A 17,813-nucleotide genomic window follows, 5' to 3' on the forward strand; every position below is an offset into this window, starting at 1 on the left:
GAGAGAGAAAACGGGAATTTCCCGGATGACAGTGGATGTTTCTAAGAAGATGAAACTGACAGAACAGCTCTTGGCACTGAATGTAATCCGGGGAGAGTTTCTGTTCTATGGGACAGTTTAGAAATGAATGACCGGGTCACGGAAAGTAAAGCAACAAACAAGGCAATTATTAAGTACTGGAAAACTCAAAAGCAATACAGTAAAGTGAACTGACCATAGTATATCATGAGTCTCACTTGCAAATAAAAGTTACAGTTATGCCAATGTAAGTAGTTAATATTGACTTTGGTAGTTATATAAAAAATGGATGCAAATATATTGGGAGGGTGGAAAGAAGACAGGGAAGAGTGGGGACTAAGAGCTAAATTTTTATTGTTCATTTAGGACATCAATAGATCATACCTAATTGGAAAGAATAACTAAATAGCAGTAAACTGTATGACTCACACACAAGTGGGGAGCATACTAGAGGAGATGAAAGTGGACGCCCCAGAGACGTAGGAATCCAGAACAGGGAGGGGTGGGGCAGGAGATGGATATTTCCAATAAGCATGGGAGTACTATGTCTATCTTCTAACTATGTACGGGTATTACTCTGATTTACTTTGGATAAATAAATATGATCATTTTGATTACATTTTGATTAAACTTAAAATTTCGTAACAGAAGAGGCTGGCCTCTACATCTGAAGCGGGGAATGACATGTATATATCCATTATGTGCTCTGGACCACTGAGGGGGACCAGGATGAAGGGGTCCTAAAGAGGCACACGGGAGAAGACCATTCTTGTTCTCTCGCCCTCTCCTGGGAACAGGGTAGTGGTCTGGAGCCCAGGGACAGGGCCAATCCCCAAATCAGTAGGATGTGTACGGGCCAGGTGAAGGTCCTAAAATACCTAATAGTACATTTAGTGGGGATTTTTTTTTTCTCATTTTTTTCCAATTCTAAACTAATTCTAAAGCTATGTCTAAAACCAAAACAACAACAAAAAACTTTTAAAAGGAGAAAAGAAAGAACCCAATAAGCAAAATCAAGGGTAAAATGGTCACCAGTTCTGTTAGGTCAGTCAAATCATTTATTATCCACTGTGCAGGGGGAAAAGTTTCCAGAAATGTTCAAGAAACTGCTTCCAAACTTCTACTCACATTCTCCTAGAGATTCAACTCAACTACTTGTTTTCAACTCAGAAAAGGTTTCTGAGCCAAAAGTGCATTCACAGAATGACCTGGGTAAAAAACAATGCTTTTCTGTTGGATCCTGAGTGACTCTCCTCCTGAAGAGAGAAGACCCACTCCAGGCTATACTGAACCGTATCTGAGCTGCATAAGTGCCCTCCTCCTCCCCAACAAATAGCAAGCTGGCCTTCTTCAAGGAGAATATGAAATGGGTTGGGGGTGAGGGAGGTAAACAAATTATTTTAGGCTCTAGGTTTTCATGAATACCTGATCAACACTTTCCCCTCTGTCCTTCCGCCAAAGTCATCTTCTCATCAGCCACCTTGAGCTTGGGTTGGTGCATGTGTTTCCCTAATCTGTCAGCAGAACTCACACCAAGTCTGATTTTTAGGAATTTAGGGAAAAAAAGTGCTAGAAAGAGTAATATTCTCTGCTGCTATTTCCCTCTATTTTTATTGGAGGCTCTAATAATTTTTTAAAAAATAGGTTTCCTGAACACATGACGAGAAAGTGGTTATTTCTCAAATTTCCTCCCAATTCTCAAAAAGTCTGAAGCTATTTTACTGGTATAAATAGAATGACCGTATATGACTTTTCCAATTATGTGCTCTAAGACTGACAGCTGGTTTATATTTAGAGGTCAACTTACACTCAGAATGTGTGGCACTTCACTCATTTTGTCATTTTCAGCAAAGGTTGACAACACCTTAGAGGAAATTATATTTTAAGAATAACACTTTAGCTGAAAACAAAGCAACCTCAGATCAAATTCAAATATAATCTGATTTCAGGAAGAAAAAAAAAACCCTGAAGAGGCAGGCTCACTCTTCTGCTCTGTACAAAAAGGAGGAGAGGGAGGGGCTCTCGTCAGGCGTTCTTGGATGTGACCGTGCATGATGCAGAAACTGCAAATGCACATGGGTTAAACTCTAGACTTTTTTTTCTAGATATCTGTAAAATCAGACAATCTGGATTATCCCCTTATGAACTGACGTAGTTTTAGCAAAACCACATGGATTTTGTCCTTGTTTGACTACCCAACAATGGAACTCCCCTCCTATTTGGGGGAAAATGTCATGATATTAAAGACTGAGACTTTAAGTGAGACTCTTCCCGCAGTGTGACCTAGGCTGTTTGCTCTCCCCTTGCCTTTGTTTCTGTCCATTTTCTAAGCCTGGGGCTCAGCTTCAGAGCAGGTCTACACAATATCCTTCCAGTAAACTCTCATTCTGCTTGAGTTAATGGAATTAGTTTCTGCTGTTTGCAACCAAGAATCCTGATTGGTCCATAAGCCCAACCTCTAAATAGAGCAGAAATTATGTATGTAATGCCCTTGGCAGATAGATTGCCCATGAATATTTCCAGCCACAGGGAACATCTTCCATCCCGAGGCCAGCTGTTGCTCTGCTGGATACTTGCAGATATTACAAAATGGTTTCCTTCATTGAGAAGAAATGGGCCTCTTTTCAACTTCTATCCATTGCTCCACTGGTCTTTGGAATAACCCACAGCAAGTCAGCCCCTTCTTTGATACTATAACTAGAAATATTTGTTGACAATTATCTTAATCCTCTGTTCTTCATTTCTGGTGTCCAGGGAGAACCTGCATCTTCCTGGTCACCACCTTTCTTAGGATCCATCACTTGACTGTCATTATTTTCGACTGAACGAAAAAAAAACAGCTAGTGTTCCCCAGACTATATGACGGTATATGATATATAGCACTGGTGGTGGAGGGCAATTAAACAACATTGAATCATATAGTGAGAAATTTCTTTTATTACTTTTAAGCCTTCTGATTCTATCAGGAAGTTTTCACTTTGGAGCTTGTATATCATGAACACTTTTCTAATATTTTCCAACACCTCTTCAATTATTTAGTGACATGGTTTTCTTTTCACTATATTTATTTTTAAGGCAAGCGATACCAGTTTTCTACTTATACCAATGATTTTAGTTTTGTCTTATTATAAAATTATAAGTACAAAAGTAAGTAAATGTAAAGAAAAATATAAATTAAATAATAATAAAAGTGATGCACAGGAATGGCAAACACCGTGATGGTGGATGTCATTGACTAACATTTGGGAAACACTGCTTTAAAAGCAGCTGGTTCACTGCAGAATAAGATGGGACTACTCTTTTCAAAGATTTTTTTTTAATGTGGACCAATTTCTAAAGTCTTTATCGAATTTGTTACCATATTGCTTCTGTTTTATGTTTTGGTTTTTTGGCCACGAGGCATATGGGACCTTAGCTCCCCAACCAGGGATCGAACTGTACCCCCTGCATTGGAAGTCGAGGTCTTAACAACTGGACCGCCAGGGAAGTCCCAGAACTACTCTTCTGATCTCAACACTATACTTCATTATGTAAACCCTTATTATGCTATCTTTGTTTTTTAGCGATAATTCATTACCATTGGTTTTTATCAGGAATAACTTCTCTACTTACTTTCGGGTCCTAACCCTAAAAATTGTTTTTCTTTGAGACTCTGGCAGACTGTGGTTAAAACATTATATTTGCCCTCATTCTTAGTTCCTATGTTTTCATTACACATTCTTTTTTTTTTTTTTTTTAAATTCTCCAAAGTTTTATCAGACCAGGTTGATATTGACCAGTTTGGTTTGGAATCCCAAATGAGTAGCATTCAGTACCCTTCTCAAAAGCCCTTAGCCCAAGACCCCACTGAGCAGCAGACCTAGGCATGTTGACTTACCTGTGGCATGTTCCCGTAGACCTACATCAAAGGCAAGTTTATCTGTCTGGGATCTTGATGTAGTCAAACATGTTAGATACTGTGGAACAAGAGCAGATGCTAGTAAAGTCATACTCTTCTGTCAAATCTTGGCATCTCACCCTAGTTGGCTTCCAGTTGTCAATTTCAACATTGAGCTACTATGAAAAGGGCCTGTTTATCTTGTTCATTGCTACAGTGCTTCTGGGATATATTTTTGCAAAATATTTAAAACCTCAAAGATGTTCTTATCTGATGACCCAGTGATTTAACTCATAGGACTCATTGGAAACAAGTTTGAAATAGAAAAAGTTTGAAATATTAAATATGCTTTTGTTCAAAGATACTCTGAGAAACTTTTAAACTGGGAACAATATAAACAGAACATAAATGGCCAACAATAATGGAAAGGTTGATACACTCTGGTACTTTATTTTATGGAATATTATGTTACCATGAAGCATATTTTTCAAGAGTGTGTAACAATATGGAATATACACAAAATAGTGTACTTATATAGTTGCCACGTATGCAAAACTTAAATGCCTAGCAGCCGGGCTAAAGGGAATTGCACCAAATTGATAACAAGTTGTCTTTGGACAGTGGGAACGACCGTAATGACGCCCCCATTTCTATTTATTTACTGTTTTTTCAAATTTTCTATGAGCTTTAAAACTTCTCAAATAATACCTATGGTTTTTTTTTTCTGATGATAAAAATACATGTGCATGTAAAAGTTAAAAATTATTTTAAAAAATAACTTAATAAAGGAAAAAAGTACACAGCCTGCTCCCTGCCTCCTTTTATTGACAGGCACAGTGGGTGGTCTCAGAATTAGACGGGGAGGCAGATATGCACTCGGCACAAACTTGATGAGTTATACTTGTAGTTCACTGCAACAGGAAAATTGAGAATCACTGTATTATACAGTCATCTTCATAGGCTTCATGCTCAATGCTGCTCCTAAAAGGAACTGGCCAGGATAGAATTCATGTTAACTGTGAGTGGGATTTCTTGGGAGTGAGGGGCAACCAACCTAAGGATGAATAATGTAAACCTTCCTCTCTCTAGCACAACGGCTAGCCTGAGTTTTCAAAGCCAGAAGTGTGCTATTTGAGCTTCTGTTTATTCTATTTAGGTAGAAAAAGAGAGGTATTAGGGTTTTATTTACCCTATGGATAAGCACCAGATTCTTAAAGATAAATGATCACCTCTCAATTCTAGAGAGTGCCAGGGTGCAAAAGTTTCCCCACTCTCTGTCCCCATCTCCTGCTCAGATAACCTTCGATTTGGTCATTTTTCGTTCTTTGTCCTTTGCCACGAGGGATTATCACAGACGAATGTTCAGGCTGAAAAGGTCAACTTCTTACCAGTGCTCAGGAAAAAAAAAAAAAAATGCTGCAATAAATAAATTATTTAAGAGGCAGCTGCTGCTCTCGCTGCCAATTTGATAGTTCAAGCTTTGAGACAAACTTTGCAGCTGCTGCAGGTGTAAAATGTGTGAAAATAAAGTCTTGAATGAATGTAACAGTTTTCCATTAGGGCTAGAGAAAGAAATCTTCCTTATACCGATAGCAAGGGAGAATGATACACGTAGGAACTGGGGGCAAAGGTTATTAGAGTTGGCACATATTATACTTGATTGAGATCATGATATTCCTCTTAACACTCCCTGCAAAAAGAACTGCGGTATCTGTGTTTTACAAATTATATTTAAAACTTGAAAAAATGTTCAAGTTATAGTGAGTAATCGCCATTTCGGTTAATTCTGGTTCTAGATCCCTGAATAGATCAAAGCCTGACCTGCTTCCCGTGACTGCTTTGCTCCTTGTCTGCCTCCCACCTCTGGATTAACATAAATAGTACCTTCGAATTCTTCCAGGACTGAAGGCACCAGATACCATCCTATTTTCCTTTAGCTAGTAAAAGGGGAGAAATTTCACAAAAAATCCATTTGATTGTTTTTTCTCCTACGCTGGTAAGCTCGTATACGTCGTATGCGCAAGTCATCAGTTATTCCACGGTTTATTTGATCATCCATTCAACAGATATTTACTGAGCATCTTAGTATATCCAGCCACTGCACTCGGTCGAGTTAGGTTTAGTTAAATAAATTTTTAAAAAGACACGGTCCTTCTCTGGAGTGGGGAGGAAGGTGGTCAGGCATTAAACAAACACAAATATGTAAGTGCTAAGTGAGGTAAGTTCCAGGAAGGAAACGCTAAGACAGTAATGTGCTATAGTTATTTCCATTTCAAATGATTCCCGCTGATTACTTAACCTGATCTAGACACTTGCTGGTTTCCTGCCCTTTCTCCCCTCCTCATCTCTCCCCTCCTCCTTGAATGGTGAAAGCGGATCCAGAGATGCTTACCATTCTGCTGAAGGAGTGCCGCAGGAGAATCGCGTGGCCATACAGCAGGGTCCTGTGGCCACCCCCTTGTGCAGCCTGTGGGGAAGGAGGGCGAGAAGTGTCAGCACCAGCCAGACATGGCCTCTCTGACGGCAAAGCAGCACAAGAAGTCTTGGAAGACAGACTACAAAGAAAAGACCCATCGCGAAGCTCCCAAGGAATTCATTCTAGAAGCGAGTGGCCAGCCTACAGGCGGGGGGGGGAGACTGGTGACCACGGCCATGCAACATCCCTGGGAGAGCGTGGGTGGGGCCTCTTCTTGAAAACGGCCCCTGCCCAGGATCAGCGGAAACCCAGAGCCGTTCTACCAGAGAAGCACGTAAATTAGATAGGTACTGCTTACCTTCCTTTGAAACTTCTCAGAAGCGTTCAGAGTGAGAGAGAGAAACAAATGTGATGTAACTACAGCCTAGCGATAAAAAGGCAGCTTGGGGGCAGGCATATGGTCACAGTCTGTGCCTTGTGGTCTTTTCTCTTCAAGGCACTTTTGCCTCCTGCCCACTCACTTAAATGGGTCCTATTTACCCACATTGCACCACCGAGAGACGGCTCTGAAATCCAGGGCTTTAAAAGGGCAACCAGTGATGCGAGAATAGATCCTCTCGTTAAGTGTCCATCTAGGTGCCTTTTCTGTGCCCCACCAGGCAGCTCCACTCTGGCTGTTCACGCAGTGGCAGCCCAAGCAGCGGGAGAGGCCCAAGAGGAAGAGACAGCCCAACATAAAGCCGCCAGTGTCTGCTTCTTACTTTTCCCCTTATCTGATGGGCACTCCATGATCTGAACTGAATAGCACACGATAGGAGACAAGGCTATTATGTATCCAGTTATAGGTGAAAAGGTAACATGGAAAACTGAAATCTACAGAAAATTCTAGAATGTTTTGGCATCAACATTTTCAACCTTTTACCCAACTCTCTCCCTGTCATGTTAACCTGCCCTCAGAGACAAGTCACATTTTTTTGATCACACACCCCTTTTAGGAAGAAATATTTGCGCATAGACCACCATCCCCAAATATGGACAAAAAGAGAGTTCAAAGCCTGAGATTAAAATGAATCATAAACAGAAGTTCTAACATTTTCCTTCCGTATGCCAAGGGCACCTCTTATGCATCATGTATTAGAGCTACATAGCAGCAAGCCCAAGGGCTGGCTCGAGGGGCTGCTCCCCTCCTGTGTCCACCCCTCATCAGGGCCACGGGTGATGAAGGGGAAAGCTGGTGGCGGAGAGAAGGCAGAGGTCTAGATGGTAAGGCCTGAAGTAATTCTATTTCAACTCTATTTGGATTAACAGAATCACCCTGTCAAAGAGATGATTTTTCATGTCATACAAGGAGCCTAAAGAAAAGGAAAAAGATAAATGTGGTATCATGTTAAAAAAAAAAGCCAGTAACTATATATAAATGTGGCTGTGCTTTTTTTCCCACAGCTATAGAGATATTTAAATGCTCTCTAGACCTTAATACTATGGAAGGATTAAGTGTTCTTCACAATATTTCTGAATTTCTTGAAACCATCTGAACTAACTTTAGTTGCTGTATTTACACGAATGTGTCAACAGCGTACATTAAAATCAGTCACACTAAAGAATTTTCATTATCTTGTCAGGCTCACTGACAGTTGTAATATTACAAGTTAATTAATAGCTCACGATGGCTTATGTTGTGGGTTTATGCTCCCAGACTAGTCCTGTGCCTCAAACTGAACTACTCACTAAACTATACTTCCCATTGTTAACCATGGGTCACATCTTCCTCCAATTCTTCTTTGTTCCTGTCAACTCTATGAGTAATCGTAGGTAAAGAGTCAGGAGTTGCTGACCCCCAAAGTGGCACTAAGGAGCCTGTGTTATCCTTCTCTGGCAATGCTGGAAACATCTCCTGGCCCTCATGTCCTCAATTATGATGCCAACAGAAAAGCAGAGTGACTTAACTACCCCACTGGGATTGAAGGGAACGACACGTGCCAACTCCTCCCTCCACTAAGATCTCAGATGCTTGTGCACATCAGCTTGTTAATACACAGGCTGCTGGACCCCACTCCACAGTGTCTGCTTTACTAGGCTCGGGGTGGAACCTGAGAACTTGCATTTCTAATAAGTTCCAGGGAAAACGACATTGATTATGCTGCTGGTCCAGAAACCACATTTTGAGAACCACTGCTTTAAGGAATAATCAAGCTTCCGTGTCAGAAAGGTAAAGGAGCTTTTTCTGCAGAAGCTTTGATAATCGTCATCCTGGTGAGAGCTATCATTGGCACACACCGTGCCTCAGGTGCTTTACATCCATCATAGTTCATCCCCCTAACTTTTCAAGGTAGGAATCATTTCATCCACTTGGAACATGAGTAGTTTGAAACTCAGAGAGGAAAGGATCTTGCCACAAGTCACACAGCTGGATGTGGTGGTGATGGTGGTGGGAAATGAACTCAGAGTTAATTCCAAAACCTGACTCATTTCACTGTACTTTTAACAATATATTCATTTGCCTACTGTGTACAAAACCAGGGTACACAGCACCAGGAAGAATAGGATAGAAAGATACTTCCTCAGCTCCTTAATGAAGGTGAATTGATACAGTTGGAATTAAATGAGCTCTAACCACGTGGCAGGCACAGAACGACACTAAGTGCTGTATGGGAATCATCTCATTCTATCTCTTAATTAGTGCTGCGAAGTAACCATGGAATTACCTCCATTTTACGGAAGCACCAACTGAGGCTGCAAGAAGCAAAGTAACTTGCTCAAAGTCATACAGGTTCCAAGGGCAAAGCTGGGATTTAACAAAGACGAGGGATTTAACCGTATCCTCTATTGTCTCCCTCTCTGTATTCTGGCAGGAGACAAGGCTTGTGTATAAAAAACCATGTTACAAATAGAAATGACATCCCTGTTCAAAGAGGTGAAGACAAACAGCATTGGAATAGACCAGGAGGGTAAGGAGGGTGTTAAGGAATTGCTTTATCAAAAAGATAGACAGTAACATTCTAGTAGGACTGTTGATGTGTAAGGATAATTTAAAAAAAAAAAAAAGAGGAACCCATATAGGCAAAGCGCTGGAGGTGGGAGTATGAAGTACACGTGGGGACTGGTGGACAATTCACTGGTTAGCGTTGGGTTTGATGAAAGGGAACAGCTGGAAATGAGTTAGGACGCAGGTACAGGCCTGTCAGATTATGGAGGGCCACATCTGACCGTTCCACAGCTAATAGGACACTGGTAGAGGTTTTTTTTTTTTTAATCATGTAAATGTTTTGTTTTCTTTTTCTTTCTTTTGTTTTACATCTTTACTGGAGTATAATTGCTTTACAATGTTGTGTTAGTTTCTGCTGTATAAAAAAGTGAATCAGCTATACATATACATATATCCCCATATCCCCTCCCTCCCCACCCTCCCTTATCCCACCCCTCTAGGTGGTCACAAAGCACTGAGCTGATCTCCCTGTGCTATGTGGAGAATGTCACAATCAAAACTGTCCCTTAGGAAGGTAACCCTGACTGCAAAATGGTAAAAGAATTTAAGGCATCAAACCCTAAGGACAGAAAAGATCATTCTCTCATTCAGTTTCCAGGACAACCTAAGGAGAGGATGTAGACCAAAAATCTCGGAGTCACCCTTTACTCCAGCCTCCCTCTCACACTCCACAAGCACTCCATCCAAAGCACCTTCGGTGCCACCTTCAAAATGTATTCTCTATCCAACTACTCAGTGTCCCACTGCTACCAGTCTGGTTCAACCTATTGCCCTGTCTCACCCTGACTATAACACCTCCGAACTGTGCTCCCTGCTGCACTCGCCCCGTTTATAGTCTGAGCTAACACAGCAGTCAGAGCCATCTGTTTAAGACTGCCAATCACCTCACATTAATTTTCTTGCTCAAAACCCTCCCAATGGTTTCCTTTCACACTTAGAAATACGACGTCCTCACCATGGCTTCTAAGGCCCTGCATCAGGAATTGGCAAATTTTCCCTATAAAAGACCAGACAGTAAATAACTGGGGCTTTGCAGGACACATATGTCATGTAGTCTTCTTTTTTAAACAACTTTTTCAAAAATTAAAAGCCATTTTTACCTAGAGGGCTGTACATAAACAAGCATAGGCTGGATTTGGCCTGCTGTTGCGATCCCTGCCCTACTCGATCTGGGTCCCTCCACCTATCTGACCTCATCACCTGCCAGCAGGAGGGTCTCCACCACTCCCTCTGCGCCAGCCCCATGGCCCTGCCTCTATTCTTCAGACAAGCAAGCTCCTACTGCAGGGCCTTTGCACATATGCTTCCCTCTGCCTGGAATGCTCTTCCTTCAATATTCTCATTTCCATCCTTATTCATCTCTGTGTTCAGATATCTTATTAGAGAAGTCTTCTCTGATCATCTCTTCTAAAAGAACAATCCCCCTTACTTGATCACATTTTTTCTGCTTTATTATTTCTCATGGCATTTATTAGCTGATATATTGTTTTTGACATGTATCTCCCCTCCCTCCCTCCCCCTAGGACATAAGCTCCATGAGTCTTTGGTGTGTTCTCTGCCATATCAACATCACTTTTATCAGTGCCTGGCAAACAGGAGGCACTCATTTTCATATTTCATCTTCATATTTCCTGAACAAATGAATAATAATTGGATGAGACAGTCCTTTTGTCTGCCTTATACAAATGGAAAAAGAGAAGCTTTCCTATGGTCAGCTTGTAAGCAGCGAGCTTGGATTTCAACTTGGGTCTAACGACAAATTCTACCAACTCTTTTCACTATTTGATGCTAATTCTAGGTAACATTCCAGGAGATGATATGCTACATAGAAGACTTCACGGGTCTGTTCCCAAGCGGGATCCAGACCTCAAGACTGTGAGACTTTATTGGGACGGCAGTCCTGCCTCTGCTGGGAGTGACCTTGGCTATCATCATTGGCAGAATGAGAATATATGGTACCACCTCGTGGGATGGGAGTGCAGCAGGGGGTGAAGCCAGCAAAAGCACCCTGATGCCATGTCCTGAGGAAAAATGTTCCACTAGATCATTAATTCAATCATCTCATCTGTAATTTCAAAAATGATTCTGTCACTGACATTTCTTTAGGAGGTTCCCAGAGGACACTGTCACCCAGTAAGATAATCCCGATATGGCAACAAAGGAGAGGGGAACTCTTGCTTCTCTCCAGCCATACATAAATGTTTCAAGACTGTCAGATCTCTAAGCCACCTTCTTTTATAATCTGGAACCCCAGATTCCACTTTGGGGGTCCCAGGATCTGGAAAGACTCCTTGTGGATCTAACATAAGCTGTGAAAGCTTGGGGGGCTAGCTTCCTGGAGGGCTTGCAGGGCACGACATCACTTCCTGGGTGTGGATGTGTGTATTTTCATTTTCTTTTCCTCCCCCACTCCTCTCCCTTCCACTCTTTCAGGCTATCAAAGAAAGAAAGGAGCCTTGCTAGAAGGTCACAGAGCAATGTTGCCTCCAACACGCTGGAGACCCTTTACATCGCCCAGGAGGTTTCCTTTGACACAACCGACAACTAAATAACAATGATGCCATACAAGTAAAAAAACAGTAACACCTAACAGCAGAAGCAAAAGCAAGTAACCTAGTATTTTCAGTTAGAAAACATAATGAAAGTTTCTATTCATAATTGCTACAAGATATTAAAAATTTTAGGAATTTACCTAAATGTTGAGCTAAACCTTCAAAATGAAACCACAAACTTTTGCTCTATAAAACAAAATTTGATTTGGTGAAATGGAAATGTGTACTTTGTTACAGAATGAAAATACTAGTATTTGTTAATGCTTATTCTCCTAAATTTAACTTACAGATTTAATGTACTTTTAATGAAAATTCCAGTAGGGTATTTAGGAATTCAACAAAATCACTATAAAGTTAATCTGCAAACATAAAACATTAAGAAATTTATTCTGAAAAGGAACCAAGTTTTAGAAAATGTTACGAAGCAAAATTCATTCATTCATTCTGGTAATGGTTCAAAAGAAGAACGTAGCACAATACGGACAGTCCATAAACAGATCTGAAATGCAGCACATGATAAAGCAGATTTTTAGTACAATGCAGGGAAGGCAGGATTATTAAGCAAATGTCTCTTTGATACGTGGAGAGCAAAACAGAAAAGTATTCCATAAGATCCACAGGAAATATAAAAGATAGATTATGGATGCGTAACAGAGTTAAATAATTTATTTTAAAATTAAACTCTAAGACAACTAGCATGTAATAAATAGTCCACGTTCTTTTACAGAGCTAATACTTATCTATGCTCTGAAGCAACAGATAAATTCAAAGGAAATAAAAAGACAGGATTTTACCAAGATTACTAAACTTCAGAACAATGGAAACGTTGACATTTAATAGACTACAGAAATTCTTTGTATCACTTTGACAAAAGGATTAACATCTCATTGAAATGTAAGAAAAAAACCATCAAATAAAGAAATGGGCAAAGGATATGAATAAATGATTCATATCAGGAATAAAATTAAAACATATGGCAGAGATTTTCTCTCTTCTAGTAATGAAAGGAATGACAAAGCAACTTCGATGTATCATTTTTCATCAACTAAATTTTCAAAAATGGGGAAAAAGCCTTAATGCCATCAGAGTTGCAATTTAGCTGGTGCTACCCTGTAAGGTGGCACTGAATACAACTCTTTTGAAAAGCAAGATGGTAGTATATAAAAAGAGCCATAAAGAAGTCAATAACCTTTGCTGTAGTAATCCTACTTCTGGGAGTAATTCAAAAAAAGCAAAACGGTTTGCACACTGTTGTGAAAAGAGCATCATAATGGGGCAAACAAAAAACCCGGAAAGGACTTGACTATCCAAAAGAAAAATACTGTCTAGTAAAACATGGGGCTTCTTCAGGATGTTCTACCCTGCAACCATTAAAGGAGACAATTTACAGAGGCTACTGGAAACACAGAAAATGGTTATGATAGACCACTGTGAAAAAGGCAGAATGCAAAATGCCTTCTACTATTATATATATATATATACATATATATATATATATATATATATGTATATATATATATATATATGCGCAAGAATGATAAGGAAACCTGTAAAAATGAAATAGCCATTTGGGTGGTTGCAGAACGACTGGACTTTCCTTTTCCAAATTTTTCTTTTGCACTACTACCACGTGATCATTTCAGTAAACCGTCCATGTGCATGGGACGCAACACCATGCTGCATGTGTTTAAAACAATGGAGGGCTACAAAAGTGTTCTGTCTCTTCGTTAAAACTTCAGTTGCTCGAGGTGTGATTTATTTGCCAGAATCCTCTGTAAATGGCTTCACCTGTCTGAAAGGTGGCTGGCAAGGCATACGTAGCATGCTTGCAGTTAGGCACTGACTCCAGAGTCTAGCCCTACCCTGGTGTTGGATAGAAAGCCCAGAGAGGCAGTCTTTATCCAAGACACCTCTGTCCTCCCCTGAGTTCCCTCAGGCCTACCCCAGACTCCATAGGGAAAATCTCTTGCCCAGGGAGTCACTCTCACTTGGATCTCAAACATCTTGGCTCTTCTGACAGCCCTTAGTGGATCCTTCACCTCAGATCCCACCCTTGTCCCTAGAGACATGGTTTCTACACTACTCCATGCTTTCCAAGGCTGCCCCCACCAGCCATCAGATTCCAGGTCTACCTTCCCCAACTGCTACAAGCCATCACACCCTTCTGGCCAAATTCCCAAGACCCCACTCAAGCACCCCACTGTTCTAGGAGGGGTTGACAGATAGAACCGCATAATCAGTGGGACAGATGGGACTCCCCAGCTCAAATGGCACCAAAGGAACTGTTGGGGCACTTTCCAAACAGGTCTTGGATTGGAAATTCCTGGGAACAGACACAATTTTCCCTCTTTAATGACAGTTAAAGTAGTATACTGGAATTTACAAAGTCCAGGGGTGGGAAGGCACGTGTACCGATTAGTATGACTAGCGATTTGGAGTCAGATCAGGGAATATGACAATAGCAATTCCATAAGCACTTTCTAGCCATCCTAACTCCCTCACTATGTGTGAAAACCTGAAAAACCCAATACAGGACACTAAACTCTTTTCTTCACCACCTTTTCTGGATCAGATACTCTACTCTTCAGCTAGGTAATTGCCAAGTCCAGCTTTTGGTTCCCCACTTTGGGATATAAAGACACTATAAGAAGTCTAAGGTATCATTCTTACAATTTGACACCTTGATTTTTCACTTATAAAAGGATGATCAATATGGATCTAAAACTCTTAGTCAAAGATTTCTGAGCCATTGGCTATACAGAAAGCAACAGAATCAGGATGGAGTCCCCTAATGAGGTTTCCCCTATAGGAAACACTTCAAGTGAGTCTGGGCCAACTCGACCACAACAGCGCAGGCCCTTAAGGTAAACACACGCGAAAGGAGGCCACATGCTTGGCATCCTTCATGGGCCTCTTGGGATACTGTTAAAAACTGAAATCATGCAATAGAATTTTAATGAAGTTCGGAAAAGAGGAGGAAGTGCAGCGTCTGATAGCCCACTTCCCCATGTTCAGTGATCACGACAGTCTCCCCAGTTGCCCTACTGACAAGACAGACCCACGATTCACAAGCTGCAGGCACAGTACAACCCCAAAGAGAAAAGGTTAAAGCTGGTCCGCAGAGGGCCTATGGCAGAACGTGACCTCCCAGCAAGGTCAGCAGGGTGACCGTGACTCCAAGGAGCCCGACCTCCCATGCCCTCAGTACTGCTCGCTCACCATCACTGCATATCCCAGGGCCCAAGAACAGAATGCTCAAAAAGCTGTGCACAAAGGCAGGCTAGTCTCTTTTCTTTCTTTCACTTCTTAAACAGAGAAAACACAGGCAAAACCCAAACAATCCATCGGCCGACCATCTAGCACTGAATGCCAAATTTACCATTCCCATAGTTTATCATTCATTGAATTCAGCCAACCCAACCTCCTGGAAGCACCTAGAATTCTTCTTCCTGGGTGAGAAGATTTTGGCAATCTCATTTTTGTTCAAGTCATTAATTTCGTAGCTACATGGAAGTAGTTCAGGACAAAAGGATGAAAGGCCAGAGCCTTATGTGAGAAAATGTAAGCTCTGGGTCATGAGCCTTATCTGTAACAAGAACCTGCACAGCAAGGAGGAATTTTCTTCCAGGAAAGTGCCTACACGGCTTCTCTTTTGCACAGATGTGGCCGAAGGGGTGAGGAAAATCAGAGAGATGGCTCAGATGACTTAGGGATCGCAGAGGAACTGTTGTTATGCCCCCGAGTTCATTATTTCCTGTGAGCACTTCAAGTCATGAGAAGGAAGAGCCTGCGGATGGTGCAGATCTGAGCCCTGAATGCACGACTAAAGGCAACTGCGGAATCTCCTGCCTTTCAAGTCTTTAAAAATAAAGGTCTCGGCTCTTTGAGAATGGTGGACACATGCAACCATGTTCCCATCCCAACCCACGATGTTTGGGGAACAAATTCAATGACTTTTGGAGGTTCCCACTAGGGCTGGGATTTTACAAATGCTGATTCTGAAACAGGAGGATAAGCATTCTCCATTGAGGGGAAAAATGGTGGCCACTGGGACGCTTCCAAATTGAGCACGGGGTCATTCTAGATGCACCTGTTCTTCTCTTTGCAGGTAGACACCACAGGGAAACCAGACAGCCAGGATGGCAGCTCGAACATATTTCCTATTATGGTATCTTTCAAAGGAGCAAATTGACAGGAGATATTTGTCAGGGTACTGAAGACATTTAGACTGATGACGAGTATACTTTGAAAGAGGTGAAGCAATTATTTTTTTCTCTGAATTAATTTTCCCCCTTTCTCCTATAGCTGACTAACAGATTTCTAAGAACTGACATTGCCAAGTTCATTCTCTAAATAAAAGGACCCTGTCAGCCAGATTTGTTTTCCAGGCACTGCTCTAGTTTTTATTTGAACCATACATCCTCATCATTCATCAGCCCTCTGATGGAATGGTGGACCAGCGGCCACATAGGGTCAAGACTAAGAACTCTGCTCAACCACTTCCTTTCACCCAAGGCATCGTATAACAAATATTTCCTACAAAGAGTTTAACATCTAAAAGGTCAGATTACCTGGACATGAAAAATCAAATACTGTCTTTAATCTACTACGTCTCTAGGAAAAAAAAAAAAAAACATCACCATTCATCCTGGGAATTAACAAAATAGGTGTAAGTTTTTATCATAAAATCACTATTGAGTCCTCCCGTGTGCAAACACCTCTACTCATGTGGGCTATGAGGAAGAAAATGAACTCAAATATATTTTGTTGTTTGATCCTCCTCTCTCTCTCCTGCACTCTTTAACAAATTGTTTTTCTCTCCTGGATGCCCTTTATCAACACAACTTCTGTTTCCTTCATCCCTCTAACCCCCTTGCACTGTTCCCAATTATGATCTTGCTGGATAGAGATAACTTCATCCTGTTTTCTCTATATCCACAAAATAAGCCTAGGGTCAAGTTTACATTTCCAAGCAAAACAAACAAACAAAAGCCTGACCTTTCCTTGAAGTATATATGAAGTGGCCTTAGGTGGAGAAGCTGATTCTCAAAGAGTTCTGTGTATGTGTGGGCCTGTGGATGGATAAACAGGTGCTCTTAATACTTCCTATGTGTCCGTGGACCATACACTGCTCGGAGGGCAGTGGAAATGGTTCTCCTGAACCTCTCATGGGTTGATTATACAGAAGTGCTCCTCAATCCCAGCTATCCCTCAGAATCATTGGTAGAGCTTTCAAAATGAAAACAAATCGAGGAAAAAAAAACTACAGCCCCAAAGGCAGGGCCATTTGCCTAAGACTCTTATTTGGTAGGTCTCTGGTGGGTCCTGGGATCCTAGGTAATTCTAACGAACAGCCTAGCTTGAGAGCCACCACCCTTCTGGGACTTCCCCAGCCACAATGGACCCTTCATCTAAGTAACTGATATGATGCTTACAGTCAGCAAGTATTGGGTTGGCCAAAAAGTTCGTTCAGGTTGTTCCGTAAGATGGGACGAAGAACCCGAACGAACTTTTTGGCCAGCCCGATACTTCCGTGATCTCAGAAGCATCATTCTGGACCAGTGGCTGATTTTCCTTTTAGCATTTCTCCAGAATCTTACCAAAGCAAAGAATAAACATGGTTGTTCCCCCTTGCCCTTGATAGCTCTAGGACTAGTGTTCAACTATAACTCTCTGTCTCTTAGCTCTACTGCCATGTATGGGACAGGTGGAAAGACACAAATTTCTACTGTAAAACCTGTGTGGTGAGGGCTCTAGACAATTCAAACTTGGTAGAAAAAGAGTTCCAGGCCCACCACAATGACCTCTAGATCTCTACACCCATCTTCTTGGTGTCCAAGACCAGCTAGACCCTTCCTGTGCTGTGTCACCCGCAATCTGGCCTTCCCTCTCCCACCAGTCTGGACTTCATAAGGCCTGGGAAGAGATGAAGTTGAGGGCAAAAAGCAGAACAGATTAGGGGGG

General features: G+C 41.5%; 1 protein-coding gene across 1 annotated transcript in view; it reads right to left on the reverse strand.

Moving 5' to 3' along the window:
- RYR3 (ryanodine receptor 3) overlaps positions 1–17,813 on the reverse strand; it is a 378,467-nt gene that overhangs the window by 308,716 nt on the left and 51,938 nt on the right. Inside the window, exons 4-5 of the mRNA XM_068538049.1 lie at positions 6,288–6,362; positions 3,896–3,974 (exon numbers count right to left, since the gene is read on the reverse strand). Coding sequence (XP_068394150.1) covers positions 3,896–3,974; positions 6,288–6,362 — 154 coding nt within the window. The remainder of the gene's footprint in view (positions 1–3,895; positions 3,975–6,287; positions 6,363–17,813) is intronic.

This window comes from Eschrichtius robustus, chromosome 1 (assembly GCF_028021215.1).
Source record: "Eschrichtius robustus isolate mEscRob2 chromosome 1, mEscRob2.pri, whole genome shotgun sequence".
NCBI classification, from domain to species: Eukaryota; Metazoa; Chordata; class Mammalia; order Artiodactyla; family Eschrichtiidae; genus Eschrichtius; species Eschrichtius robustus.